This window comes from Branchiostoma lanceolatum, chromosome 14 (assembly GCF_035083965.1).
Source record: "Branchiostoma lanceolatum isolate klBraLanc5 chromosome 14, klBraLanc5.hap2, whole genome shotgun sequence".
In the NCBI taxonomy this organism is placed as follows: domain Eukaryota; kingdom Metazoa; phylum Chordata; class Leptocardii; order Amphioxiformes; family Branchiostomatidae; genus Branchiostoma; species Branchiostoma lanceolatum.
This window is the reverse complement of record NC_089735.1, coordinates 13,971,095-13,985,759: the sequence shown is the minus strand read 5'-3', so window position 1 is coordinate 13,985,759 and position 14,665 is coordinate 13,971,095. Positions and strand designations below refer to the sequence as shown.

Sequence of the window (14,665 nt, the reverse complement as noted above, 5' to 3'; positions counted from 1 at the left end):
TAAGTACTTAGTATTCACGTTCATTTTTCACTGGAAGACGCCGGCCGAGGAAGCGGGACGCTGTCGATGTTCTTCCACGTCAAGCATGTAGGTACTAGGTATATGGGGAATTTATCTCCATACAATGTCATTCAACTTCGTTCGAAAGGTTGAAATTCGACAGTCTTGGATCTACAAGACGTATGCTTGGTAAAGCTAACTTTGAGTTCAAGGCTTTAAGTTTTGTTCTATACGACCTAATTTGCTTACAATATGTTTTGTTCAAGACCTTAAGTTCTATCTATATGACTTAATCTGCCTACTTTATGTTTTGTTCAAGACTTTAAGTTTTATTTTGTACGACTTAATTCACCTACATCATGTTTTGTTCGAGACTTTATGTTTTGTTTACACGACTTAATTCGCCTACTATCTTAAATCAAGCGACAGCATGTTATTATACACGACCTTCTGTTATGACATATACGGATATATCATTATCACCATTACTATGCTATTGTTATTATGTATTGTTGTATTTATAATTGTCCATACTTGATTTGATTTGATTTGTAACGCACACGTGACAGGAAGCGTTGTGCCACCGATTTTAAGGTGAAATAAAGTTCAAAGTTCAAAGTTCAACTTAAAGGTTGTCAGTCTATCAATTGCAAGGGTGTTTAGTTGAAAGGGACCTTTTAAATACAGAAATAAACACTATTTTTTCGGCGCACCTTCAGTGTTTAGACATTTTTTGAATGTTTACATAATGTTCATGGTATCCTTTTAGTTTCCAGTCTTTCGTCTTCTTGAGAGATCAGACTTACTGTAAAAAGTTTGGATGGTGGTGTATGTCTTGTATGGTCACATTCGAAACCTGTAAGTTAACAACGTAGATATATGTTTATTATCTAAAGCGGACCATTTCGTGGTCTCATAACAGCGTTTAACTTTGGAAATGGCGACACGCCGGACAGGTTCCGAGTAAGTTAAAGGAGTCCTAAACTCCAGAAGGGAGTGTTATTTACTCCAGAAGGGAGCGTTACTAGATTATGTATTAATGATTACATAATCAGCCGATTTTTTTTACAGAATTCCGCTTGTGGTGAATTACAGATTGAGAAGGTGTGTTTTGTAAAGCAATACGATACTCACTAAACCCGTGCAGACCCTACCCATATATTCCCTATACGTAACTATACACACTTCCTTCATTATCTTCGCCGAGTACTATAGTACTCGGGGAAGATTATGTTTTTGGTTGAGCCAGCTGTTTGGTGGGTCTGTATGTATGTCAAGAGCATAACTCAAGAAACCTTTGATGAATCTTTATGATTTTTGGTAGGTGTGTAGTGGTTGTACAAAGGAAGGTCAAGTTTGAAAATGGTTTACCTTGCGTTTTTCAACAGTACTGCAGCGGACTTAAATTTTGTGTGTTTGTATGTAGGCAAAAAAAGTGACGGAAACGTTGATGGATCTTCATGATTTTTTGTAGGTGTGTAGATGTTGTGGAAATGGAGGTCAAGTTCAAAAATGATTCCCCTGGCATTTTCCATCGGTCCTGCAGCGGGCTTTGTGTGGATGTGTATTTTCTTGTGGACAACATAACTCGAGAAGCTGTTGATGGTTCTGTATGATATCTAGTGGATGGGTAGGGTTTACAGAAAGGAAGGTCAAGTTCGATAATGGGCCTTCTAGCAGGTACCTAAGGTACTGCAGCGGAGCTTAAAAATTTTGGAGCATATTTTCTGAAAGTGCTATGGTCATGCTTTTTCTGTGGTTGATAGCTCATGCCACAGGAATTAAGTTGTGTAAGTTTGGGCCCCCTAGCGTCTTGTTTGGAACTGCAGTGGGTGGTTTTGTTTTGACCTTCGGATAAGAATAACTTGAGAAGGGGTCGACTGATCGTCGTGAAGTTTGGTATGTAGAGAGCTCAGATGGTGCTTTACACAAACAATGACTATTTATGCAAATCAGGAGCTAATCTGCATAATTAGTAAGGATAATTTGTTAATTCACTACAGTTCATAATGGGGAATGTGAGTGTTCCCGAAACAGGTCAACAGAGGGCCTTGCCTAAAAGTATAAATAAACAGATGGGGCATATAAATAAACACATGGGACAGTCCCACTACACTCCAAGCAGATGTTCAGTTTAGGCATTTTTGTCCAACACACGGTTGGAGACATAACGAAAAAGGGACCAAATAGAAAGCCTAACAAAAACACCTTAAACATGTAAAAAACCAGCCGGACCCACTCCTCTGCCCAGAGAGTACACTGCACCAAAACTGCACCACTGCTAGATAGCACCGTATGGAAAAGTCACATGTACTATGTCTTGCAAAATGTGTGATATTGAATAAAGATTTATTCTTTTCATATATATTGACTGTACCATTTAATCATAACTTTCAATTTTTTGGATGTCCAGTTATAACATATATCAGCACACCATACACATATACTAGTCCTGTACCAAGAAATGATTTTTATCCCTAGCTAGACTGGACTCATTCTACCCCCCCCCCCTCCCCATCATAACTTTCAAACGGTATGGTGTATGATCAAGTTTGCAGGGGGTGATAAGCATGTAAATATTAATCACTCTCCACAATAAGCCTTGATTATTTGGCGAAGATAACGTGTTCGTGGAACTCTAGTATTGGGTTTCGTTTTTTTTACCTCGACGCTTGATTAAATGACAGTTTCTTAGCCTTTAACGTGTTTCAAATATGTGATGGGTGTTGTACAGGCGCGTTCAGCTTATCTGAAAATTATCCATTTAAATGCCTTATAATAATTTGTTTGTGAGAGGGAGAGGGATAGGGACATCTTCTCGAAAAGAAATATGTTACACAATGATGCTCTCTTTCTTACTGAACTAAAGATTACAAGTTTTGACCTCTATACTAATTTTCTAGTCGCTTACGTACATATTTCTAACTAAAGGTATATAGTTTCATCTTTAAAAACATCCTCTACGATTTCTCCAAAGTTACCGATTTGCCGCAGACAATATCCAAAATTGGCGATTTTCAGTTGTCATTAAATAAAGGGCAGTTACCGGTATCATGCAGTATTATAATTACAGTTGTGCGGTATTATCAAAGAGAACATTCTATTTCTCCACTCTTTTGATCTAACCGATACAATATCGTGTCCATGGAACATGATTTGACCACACCACATAAACATAAAAATCTACAAGTTTCTTGGGCAAGTACGTCCATGGTGGCTGTCTAGAAAGGTACAGTTTGTACATGTATGCCAACAAGAAGAAAAGAAATCTGCAGTCACGGACCATATTGCTAGAAACAACTGCGTCATTGACTGGGAGGGGGCCAAAGTAATAGACAGAGAGGACAACAGACGCATTCGTTGGATTAAGGAGGCAGTATGGATCAGGAAGTCATCACTAGTGATGAACCGAGACGAGGGGGGATACAAGCTCAGCCACGTTTGGGATTACGTTCTCGCCGCAAGAACGCCACCTACATCGGCTACTTATAGCGGTGAGAAGCAGTACTCCAGTCAGGAAGAAGGTGTCTGACAGACACCGAAACGTCAGCAGGTGAGATTACCTGGTTGTGTTAAAAGAAACTCCAAAAATCATTAGTAGTGTAAAGCAGCAGACTGCGTACGCAATGAAGGAGTAAAATCGAGATTAATGAAACACTGTAGACCAGGACCGGGAAAAGCTTTTTCGTGTAAGGTAACAAGTAACCTCGCATGTTAAAACACCCTCTCTGGGCCTCAAAGTCAGTGCCACCTGTACACACCTTGAAGCACTGTTTTAAATTGCAAATTGTAACATTATACTATAGTTCCGCATACCTTCTTTGTGAGAAACACACTGGTGGGAAGTTCTTATAAGACGGCCGGGAAGTTAGTTGGACGTCGGGTTTTGTTAGGGTAAACTGCAGCAAGCTCTCGCCGGCCACTGTGTTGTATTTCAGGTATGAAAACCAATCTTTTTTACATTTCTAGTAGATTATAAGCATCGGATGCTTTTCGTGTTAAACAATGGTCATCCGCGCAGCGAAAAGACAACAAAGAAAGTAGACGATTACAACAGCAAGCAGGTACCGGCCTCCAAGGGTTCTTTCCAACTTCTGTATATCACGCTGCATACATGGAACATGGAGGATCTTGGGCATGAGTTCTCAAAGATTCTTGACCTTAAGAACTGATCGACTAAATTCACACCTAAAGTGCACACATGGGCCTACCTGAGCAATTTTAAAAGACTTGATGATTTTTCAACACCAGACTGACGACCCAGCGTCTCATTTAGACGGATTCTTGATCTGGACTTAATTATGGACCAGTTAAACTGATGACAACTTTACTAGGTGCTTGTTGTACTGTACTGCCCTATCCCATTATTCGTGTTGGGCACAGACAATAGATAATGCCCTCCTGTTGAACCTAGACATGTACATGGCTCTTAGCGAAGCGTTGTTTATTGTAAACACTGTGACGCTGCTCTCCTTTGTAGCTAAGTAATAGAGAACATTCTTAGGATTGATGAAAAAGTGAAGTGAAGCGTTGTTTAGTGTAGCCACCGTAACTCTATTCTCCTTTGTTGGTAAGTAATAGAGAACATGCTTATATTTTCTCACGATTAATGAAAGACTGTAGTGTTTTACCTCAGACCAGGACCGTGCGAGGATATTTAACTCTTTTCTTGTAAGGTACTAAGTAATCTAGCATATCAAAACACCCTCTCTGGGCCCCAAAGTCACTGTCACCTGTATACATGAAGCATTGTTTTGATTTGCAAAGTGTAACATAACACCATAGTTCCGCATAACTTCTTTGTGGGGGATACGCTGGCGGAGAAGTTCTTATATGACGGTGCTAAGGCTAGGGAAGTTAGTTGGACGTTAGGGTGAACTGCATCAAGCTCTTGCTGGCCACATTGTATTCACTGTGTTGCATTTCAGGTATGAACGCCTATTATTTATATTTCTAGTAGAGTACAAGCATAGGATGCTTTTCGTGTTAAACATTGGTCGTCCGCGCAGCGAAAAGACAGCCAAGTAGACGATTACAACAGCAAGAAGGTACCGGCCTCCAAGGGTTCTTTCCAACTTCGGTAGCTCGCACTCCATACATCGAACATGGAGGATCTTTGCAGTTTGTTCTCAGCCCTTCTTGATATGCACACCTGGGCGTACCTGTACACCAGACTGAAGACCCATTCGGATTCTTGATCTGGACTTAATCATGGACCAGTTTAACTGATGACCCTTTTACTAGTTGCGTGTTGTACTGCACTGTCTTATCCCATTACTCGTGTTGGGTACGAACAATATTAATAAACAGTGCCCTCTTGTTGAACCCAGACATGTACAAATCTCGCAGTGAAGCGTTGTTTCGTGCAGCCACCCTGACTCTGCTCTTCTTCGTTGGTAAGTAATAGAGAACATGCTTCATGATGATATTTTCGTATATATTATTGTGCGTTAGATGCAGTCTGCCATAAAGCAACAATGTCTTTTGTTGATATAAAATAATAAAACCGCCATTCTACCGATAAAGATTATCATTAGTTATGGCCTAACTTCGTAAGGAAAACGTTTTGTTTACTGTAAATACACATATCTTCTTCCGTGATTTCTTCCTCCACAGTCATAATCATGTAAAAATAAGGCTTACTACAGAATTTTTTGACAGTCTGCCAAATTGCAAACAGGACATGTACTAGTATTTGAGAGCAGGGTTTGCCTTCATACATTGGTTGGGAATGTACATTTGTTACAATAGTTGGGTCGAGAAACGATCGTCCCCCCTTTAGAAATCTATCTTTTTATATGTTTTATAAATATGAGTCTCTAAATATGACAATATCGAATTGTAATTTTAAAAGTACGTTCAGCTGGAAAGTGGACTGCTGACCCGACCTTTGCGAGGGACAGCATTCGGCTGACCTGGGACGACACTGGCGTGGACGACTCTTTCGTGAAGTATGTGGTCCAAATGCATCAGGTCAACGGCACGATCAGAAATTGGTAGGTAAACATAAGACATTCATCTCCTCATCATGTAATTGTAGAATTGACATATACGGCTCCATATTGTATCTCCTGTTGATATTATCTACCTCTGATAATAGTATATAGATAGTGCTTTCATGTAGTTTGAAATGGAACATTGTACAACCTACAACTTAACCATTGTATAGAATAGAAACTCCCTATAGCTTTTAGTAGTTTGATATAAGTAGCCAGTAGTATTTTATCTTTGCCTTACATTGTACCTGATACAATCGTTGTTCAATAAACTTTGACTTGACTATCCAACGGATCGTTATCAAGAACGAGTTATTTAGATGTATAGCAATCACCCTGTGTGTAAACAGCACACATGTACACTTTTTACAATGGCGTTAGGCACCACAAGGACGAAGACAACAACGAACACCCTATTTACCCCTGCACAATTATAACAATTTTGTATTTGCGAACAACAATAGCAGTGACGTGTACCTACCATGGAAACCAAAGATAGAAAAAATCCCGATATACGAGCTGAGAGAGGCGACCTTCAATGGCTTACTCCCGGGCACCTTCTACTGCCGGTAATTATAATTCTCACAACGACTCTTTTCAATCTATGTGGGTATTTTTATAATATACGGCAAAATTACTAACATTTCAACACTTTGTCGTCAGTCTAGCTGTATATATGCAAAAAAAGTATAAATTGAATTACCCTGTGTTTCATGTCACTCTTTCCACAGCAACTGCACTATTGTGACAACGAATGGCACCAAAAGCTGTGGAGAATTGCAGGCAATACGTACAGTTGGTATCAATGGTAAGTGTCCTTTAACGTTTCTTTGTTTAACCCTATCCAGACTGGGCTTTTTTGGTATATCTGGGACTGGGGGGGGGCTGATTCGGCCCCCCCCCTCATAATTTCCGAACGGTATGATGTATCATCACCAAATTTGCAGGGAGTGATATTCACGTCAAGTTTTATAATTCCTGTAATTTTGGTGACGTTATGACGTAATATGACGTAATTATGACGTCATCGATGTGATTTTATTGGCTAAATAGGGAATTCCCGTAATATCTAAAGGTATTAAACAAAACGGTTTGTATTATTCATTTTAAGGTGTGCAAGGCATACAACGTCAATGGTAAGTACGTTGACGTCAAAATGACGCCATAGAGTGACGTCATGTGTTGTTAGCGATCCCTTGGGATCCGCCATCTTGGATCGGCCATTTTGAAATTTTTAAAAATCCTTTTTTTCCACTTATGACCCCAAAGGACACTGAAAATAGACTAGAAACGTTAATCTAAATGTTTCTGTTAAAGAAAATGTCAGGAATTGACGGTTTTAAAGGCAAAAAAGCCTGCTGATACCTTAAATAGTGATATAGTCCGCCATCTTGGATTTTGACTGATTACGTCATCAAATTAGCATAAATTATGAATATTAAATCAGGAAAGTTACATCTGATTACATATAATGTTATACATGTAGGAAAACTAGTGTAGTTGTGCAAGAAAACCTGAGAAATATCATTGTTTTCAAAAAATTAATGATTTTTGCATAAAATGCCTGTCAGAAACCCGTTGCCATGGCAACATGAAAAATTATAAACTTTAACCATTAGTATAAAATTGTTTCCAACAAAATTTTAGGAAAAGTCACCAAGTTTGGTCGTCGTAGCATACATCGTTTGGCAGTAATACGATGTCAAAGTTGCCGCGGGCACTTTTAGCCCCCCCAGTCTGGATAGGGTTAATGCAGAATTGTTTAACTTAATCAAAACATAATTTTGTGAATTAACCCTAAGTGTGTTAACAATTACTATAACTGTAGATCATAAGCATTGCTTTGACCGAATTGAATAACTGTCAGTATATAATCTAGATGTTCATATGCTCCATCGGGCCATATGTGCACCTCGTGTATTGAGTAGAAGAGTAGCATTGAATTCCATTGCAAGCAGTGGTACTTTTTGTGCCACATAAAGAATGTTTTTTATTGGTCAGAAATTACCCGCAATGGCTTTCTAGCGCTGAATTAATGCAGGGTTTACAGGTTTCACATAATACACAACATATACATATCTTATCCACACTTGCATTATGTGGAATTGTCGCAAGGGTCTGGGCGGCTGCCATTCGGCGCCACCAGGTGACCCTTAATACAACCTTCCCCAACCGAAGTCAGGTACCCATTTACACCTGGGTGGAGTGAGGAAAGTCGTGTAAAGTGCCTTTCCCAAGGGCACAAGATCGGTGACATGACAGGATTCGAACTCGGGACCTCTTGGTTCTGAGCCGAACGCACTGCCGTTGCGCCACACGACCCCACGTATTGTATCTAATTGTCTTTTGTATCATACAAAGCGACCGATGCAAGTGATAGGTACTTCAGCTCCACATCAGTCACCAACAGCACAATCACAGTCACCTGGGCGAACTTTACGGAACAGATTCGTCGCACTACTTTTGCCGTCATATATTTCTCATATTACAAGGTATTCACATTTTCTCCTTTCACATAAACGTTTGTAGATCTGATTTCATAATAGTTTAATAGAATTTATTTCATGATTTATACAATGTATGGCCCAGGATTATAATGCTCATGAAAAGCTATTGCCATACACTTTTCTTGATTTGATTAGGGTTTTTGATTTTCTGAAGCAAAGTTTAACTTTAGACATTACAAACTTTGCTTCGCAGTATATGACAGACGTTTTGGGAAAAAGTTACAGTCATTTACAACAGTCAGCTTTCGCTAGTAATTCTTACTAATAAATGAATGAGAGTATTGCCTTTTCAGCTCGACATTTTTCCACGAGAGATCGACTCTAACACTCCACAGGTTTACTACAACGAGACCGACATGAAGGCAACATTCTTCAGACTTACACCAGGAAAAGAATATCAAGTTAGTGCAAGTACAATTGGTCTAGCTTTCCGTCCATCCATCAACCAATTAAATCATTAGAATGACTACAGTCATGGGATTACAAAAGCTTAAAATTAGCTTGAATGTTTATAATCTGGACGACAACGAAAGTTTCTGCATTTAGAATGGTTTCCTAATGTAAAATTGAAATTAGGAATAACAAGAATATCTTGATATCCCCCCCCCCCCAGATTCAATTGGGAACAGTCGGCATTAACAGCCGCAAAGTCAAGACAGGTTTTCCTTTAGGTGATTCCATGATTGATTACAGGACCGCAGCCATCATCACCACAGGTGGGTAGACGACGTTATACTTTTGATATAAACGTGTGGTGCTTAATATCATTTCATGTATAAGAATTGTGCCTGATCAGCTTCCCTGTGTTTTCAGATCCTTCTTCGGTGGAAAAATTGTCCATAGTCACCGCGGAATCGACATCCGTGACTTTGAACCTGATTCCACCGACGGAAGGGTTTGTAGACTTGTTCCAAATACAGGCGACTTCATCACAGCACACCAGGTACAGGGCACCAGTCTTAAAGATACGCTTTGAATGCCTTGTTGCTGTCAGAGCCTTTAAGAATCATAACGCTATCAAAGCTGCATGGTAACGAAATTCGTGTAGAATTGGTTTTAAAATGGGACTGCTCTCCACCACAAAAATGATGAACCCAACAAATTTAGGTTCAGAACATATGGGTGTGAAACTAGAGTAGCCACACATATCTCATTATCACGTCTTTCTTTGTTTTGATTAGCTTTATGTAGCTAGCCTCCGAGCGCGAGCAAGATAGGCAAAAAAATCATACAGTTTTATCTATTTTTTTTCAGATTTTATTGGTGTAAAAATGACCATATTTAATAATAACATTCCAGTCCTCTGATCGATGTGTCTTTCTCGGAGAAAACCCGAAGAAGTGTGAGAACGACTTTGTCCAACCTGCAGCCCAAAACTGCATACAACCTGTCAGTCGTGACCGTTGCCAACGGCAGGAGGGGACAGGCTAGGTTCGTCACCTTTAGAACGGGTGAGAGGAAACAGTGATAACTGTAATGATTTTGTCAGAACTGAAAAAGAAAATGTAATGCCACAAGTCCAGGAAGTGCCCTATTGTGGTTATATCATATCAAAAATATACGTACAGGGAGCTGTAGCTAGCAATTTTGTATTCACTGACTCAAAAGGTGTAGATTCAATGTCCCAATGTACATGTATGTCATGTATTAGCATATTGTGGTTCCTGGATTCTTTTAAGGCATTGGCGGAAGAAACTTCTCGAGTTATCGTGTTAATACATAGACAGACAGACAGACAGACACACACACACACACACACACACACTAGCATTTCGTCATTTTACAGTTTCTCTGTTCATCGTATATAGAATCATTGTTAAATCTCTTTTTTCTGTAACAGGGGCTGTACCCATTGATGCAAAGCTCGTTGGCTCAGTCACAGCGGTCCTCGTGGTTGCTCTGATGGCAGCAGCCTTCTGTGCTGTGCGGATCGTCAAGCGGCTGAGATACAAGTTAGACCCGACTCAGTTATTCAGGGAAGTCCTTGAGGTACTGAGTCTTTGTCTAGAGTCCTATTTCTATTTCTTTACCTTTTTTTTACATTTGTAGTTGATACGATATCTTGAATTCTGAGAAATATGCAGTGGGAAGTAGGACGGCTGTTATTCGAAGCTCCTTCCTGTCTTTGTTTCAACAAACGTTTGTCTCTATACTATGAAAAACAACCAACACAGATGAACCTCTAAGTCAATCAAGGTCTGTTCAAGTACAACTATGACATTACCACCAGAAGCTCATTGTTTTTGCACTAATTCATGACTAAGCTTGCTCGGCATAAACGAGCATCCTAACTGTCGTATGTTGTTCCCCAGGACATCGTTGGGTCTGAGAAGATGGAGCCATGGCTGAAGGACAGGAAGGACCTGTTCCTGGAGGAGCTGATCGGAGAGGGAGAGTTCGGTCACGTGAGGAGGGGCGTGCTGAGGGAAGAAGGACAACAGGCCGTCATTGTAGCTGCCAAGACGCTCAGGTAAGATTAACGTTTGAACAACTGAACGGAACAACAAAATAACAGACAAAAAGCAGTTGAAATCTACATCAATTACCTGTTCCTCCTTCTATCCATATTTGCAGGAAAAAATATTTTGAAATCAATGAAAACAGTTAAGTGTAGATTAGTGAAATTAGTTGAGCAAACGGATGCGGCATGTTTGACTTCTTGTGAAAATGTATCGTCTCTTTAACTACAGGGTGGATCGAGCCAACGAGATAACCTACCGGGACTTCGCGAAGGAAGCGAGCCTGCTGGTGGAAGTCAACGATGATGGAGGTCACGTGAACATCGTCAGTCTGATTGGACTTGTGATTGATGGAGTGAAAAAGAAAGGTACACGAGGAAACGTTGTATGATTAGTTAAGATCTCGCATTTCTGCTTAGATTGGAGTTATCTTCTGTTTTCAGCAGTGGACCGCTAAAGCTTCTTTATGAGCAATATGAGGACAAACATTCCTTAATCCATAATTATTATGATTATGATGATAACTTCCACGTATCATAAACAATGCTCATCCTTTCTCTTCAGATCCACGGTACATTCTTGTTGAGTACGCTGAGCCAGGAGAGTTTCTTTGGTACCTGGTGAGCATTCAGAACAACCGACACCATGCAGGCATCCCGCCGGGCTTAGGACGTCAGCTCACCGAGGTGGCCATCGACATCGCCCGGGGGATGCTCGAGCTCAAACGCCGTCGGGTACCTCATGTTTTTCAAGAACATTTCTACTCGAAAATCATCTTAATAACCTTGTACGATCAGATTATATATGAACTTGCAGTTCCCAATTAAAGCAGCAATCTCGGCAACTACCATCATGTTGGATAGAATAAATCTAGTGCGCCGCGTTATAAACGGGCATCCTTGATATTATAGCAAAGAATGATACTGTAAATGCAGAAATATTCGCGGTAGTTTTTTATGTTCGCGGTTTTTGCGGCGAGCCTTTTACCGCGTATCTGACTATAGCCCTGCCGCGAACTTTAAACCAACGCGAAGACTTCATTTTCGCCTTAGCCCGAAATAAAAATCACGCGAACTTAGATTAAAGTTAAAATGCATTTACAGTATTTTGTCTCTAAATGTAATGTTTGTTGTACACTTCGATAGGCACAGCCATGGATGTACCCATGGCGTACATTAGACCAGCGCCTCTATCTCAACTATAAACTCTGCTTGCGATCGCTCCTCCCAGATCACCCACCGTGACTTGGCGTGCAGGAACATCGTCCTGTCCTCTCCGGGCGGCCAGGCCGGACGGCTGGTCGCCAAAATCTCCGACTTCGGACTGGCCCGTGACGTGTACGTGACGACACAGTACATGAGGCACCCTCTGGTAGGCACTCTACTGTACTTTCTCTGTAAAATTCATTCTAGAAAATAATCAATTTTGTTTGTTTGTTTGTTGATATCGAAATCAAATAAGATCGTAGATCTTTGTCTTTCTCTGATAGCGTTCCCCTTTTTGAAAAACTGTGAATAATGACGAACATGTCATTCGCTGAACCGTATCAATTTTGTCAACATGGCATTTTCCCAAAGACCAACCTGCTGCTCCCTATCAAGTGGATGGCGATAGAGTCTCTGATCGAGGGTGTTTATAGCTGTAAGAGCGACATGTGGGGGTTCGGAGTCGTGCTGTGGGAGATAGCAACTTTGGGTGGGTGCCTCTGTGTCAATCTTGCATGAAATGCTGACGGCAATAATCTTTATTTCAGAATGCCCCTAAAAGCATTAACAATGTAATAATCCGTAACTCCTGGGATTGATATTGGCAAAGAACTGTCTCTGATGGTTGTATTTTCATTCCAAATTTCCAAGTTTGTTTGGTCGTCAGTTGCCTTTATGACACAATTCTTAAAAAGCGATTATCATGTATCTCAGCTCTACGATACAGTCATGATCCCAGATGCTTTGATAAATAACAAAACATCGCGAATGGGGATATAGATGAGCAGACTGTGTGCTGCTTGTTTGTAATATCCTCCTCTGCTTCACGAAGATAACGCTTATCTAATTTTCATGATATTGTTCTTAATTTACGAACTGTAAAATTCCAGGAGGGACCCCTTATCCTGAGGTTTGTGGGTACGAGACTCTGGTGACGAGGCTGCGCCGAGGGTACCGCCTGCAGAAACCGAACGGCTGTTCGGACGAGCTGTAAGTAAAAACAACTTTGGTGTTGGAATGTGTGCGTCTAATGAAAACGTCAATCCTGTTCTGAAGGTTCATATCCGAAAAAGGCTTGTCCGTCCGTCTGTTTGTTTGTTTGTTTGTTTGTTTCTTTCTTTCTTTCTTTCTTTCTTTGTTTTGCTCCATCTTTCAACTTGTGATCTTTAAAACCAAATTTGACAACCGTTATCTGTTTCGGTTGCGTATTTCGTAACCAGCAACTCAATCACTATAAAATGTTACGTGTACCAAATCCTCGCCTTTATGCTCTTAAACAAAAAAAGGTCAATGCTTACAGGATTTAAAAATAACCCCAGCGACATTGAGGTCTAAAGATGAATTTGGTGTTTGTGTTTTCTGTGCCTGACTTAGGTACGAACTAATGAACCTTTGCTGGCTGGACGACCCGGATGTTAGGCCCACACCTGACGTCATGGAGGACAGGTTGGAGCAGCTGCTGGAACAGAACAAGGTAGGGGATAATACTGTTTTCATAGATGTTCTAAGTATAGGTACCTTTTTCATATCATATTATATCATATCATATCATATCATATCATATCAAATCATATCATATTATATCACCTCACCTCACCTATCCCTTGACCTCTTTGTATTTGTCGGGGCACCATATTTGTTTTTTTCTAGCTATTGCAAATAGATGCATTGGATTTATACATTGCAGCACCCTAAAGTGACAAAACGTGACCAGTAGATCTCTTTTTTCTGAGGAATTTCGGAATTTTATAACAAAAAGAGACACTTGAAATTTTTCAAGTGTCTACAATGTTTGATTAGTCAAATATTACATAATCTGTATTTTTACTGATCTCTTGGCTCACTAGTTATCTTCTGTGATTAAGACTTCATCATTCAGCAGTTGGAATAATTATTCAAATTTTCTATCTAATGCTACAGGCTTTCTTTCATGAGATCTAAGAAGGAGTAATTGGCAGAATCGACGTACAAGCCTGTGTTCACTGAGGATTCCAAGTTGCAACGCGCTTATGAATTCTGTCTCTATCTTGGTAGGGTGTCGATAAGTTTGAGCTTGCTGTTTGTTACTTTCTCGTTCAGTTTTGGTTACTTTCTCGTTCAGTTTTTTAACATATTGAGACATCAAGTAAATGTTCTTTAACATCAGCATTTTAGAGAAATTTTCTACCGTAGAAACTAGCACCAAGGAGACCCATTCAAGATAGGCACTCAATCTAGAATGTATGTATATTTTATTACTTCGTTAGATAGCGTACATGTTCAATCTGTGTAGCTTTCTAGAACATCACATGTTATAGTAGGGACGAGTTTACCATATACAGATATTATATTTGGAAAATTTCTAACAATTTTAACTGTAAGCATAGGTGGAGAATAGTGACAGTATACGATGGATGTAACTGCAGTTAACCTTAGTCACTATAGGTAACATTTGAATATGATCACAATAGTTAGTCCAAAAAAGATACACCAAAGTTTGGTACAGTCCGGTACAATAA

The 14,665-nt window shown here is 40.0% G+C and overlaps 1 protein-coding gene across 4 annotated transcripts; it reads left to right on the top strand.

Moving 5' to 3' along the window:
* The first annotated feature begins 3,265 nt into the window (after positions 1-3,265).
* On the top strand, positions 3,266-14,515 carry LOC136448308 (tyrosine-protein kinase receptor Tie-1-like). Of its 4 annotated transcripts, none has more exons than XM_066447700.1 (19): positions 3,266-3,553; positions 5,331-5,396; positions 5,855-5,996; positions 6,461-6,565; positions 6,728-6,804; positions 8,358-8,488; positions 8,797-8,904; positions 9,117-9,219; positions 9,317-9,446; positions 9,803-9,954; positions 10,344-10,492; positions 10,816-10,973; positions 11,194-11,330; positions 11,527-11,696; positions 12,193-12,333; positions 12,540-12,657; positions 13,058-13,157; positions 13,542-13,641; positions 14,088-14,515. In XM_066447700.1, the coding sequence occupies exons 2-19, from the start codon at positions 5,333-5,335 to the stop codon at positions 14,106-14,108; spliced, it is 2,106 nt and encodes a 701-aa protein (XP_066303797.1). In that variant the 5' UTR covers positions 3,266-3,553; positions 5,331-5,332; the 3' UTR covers positions 14,109-14,515. The 4 variants fall into 4 exon arrangements, with proteins under 4 accessions (XP_066303797.1, XP_066303795.1, XP_066303798.1 ...); XM_066447698.1 differs by lacking the exon at positions 3,266-3,553 and adding an exon at positions 3,809-3,938; XM_066447699.1 differs by lacking the exon at positions 3,266-3,553 and adding an exon at positions 4,797-4,928.
* The last annotated feature ends 150 nt before the right edge of the window (positions 14,516-14,665 follow it).

What these genes read in the sequence shown, in the direction of transcription:
- LOC136448308 (XM_066447700.1), top strand. Translation starts at nt 5,333, where the DNA reads ATGTACAAATCTCGCAGTGAAGCGTTGTTTCGTGCAGCCACCCTGACT. An exon ending in CACCAGGAAAAGAATATCAA is followed by an intron (nt 8,905 to 9,116) that starts GTTAGTGCAAGT and finishes CCCCCCCCCCAG; the next exon opens with ATTCAATTGGGAACAGTCGG. An exon ending in GTTCGTCACCTTTAGAACGG is followed by an intron (nt 9,955 to 10,343) that starts GTGAGAGGAAAC and finishes TTTCTGTAACAG; the next exon opens with GGGCTGTACCCATTGATGCA.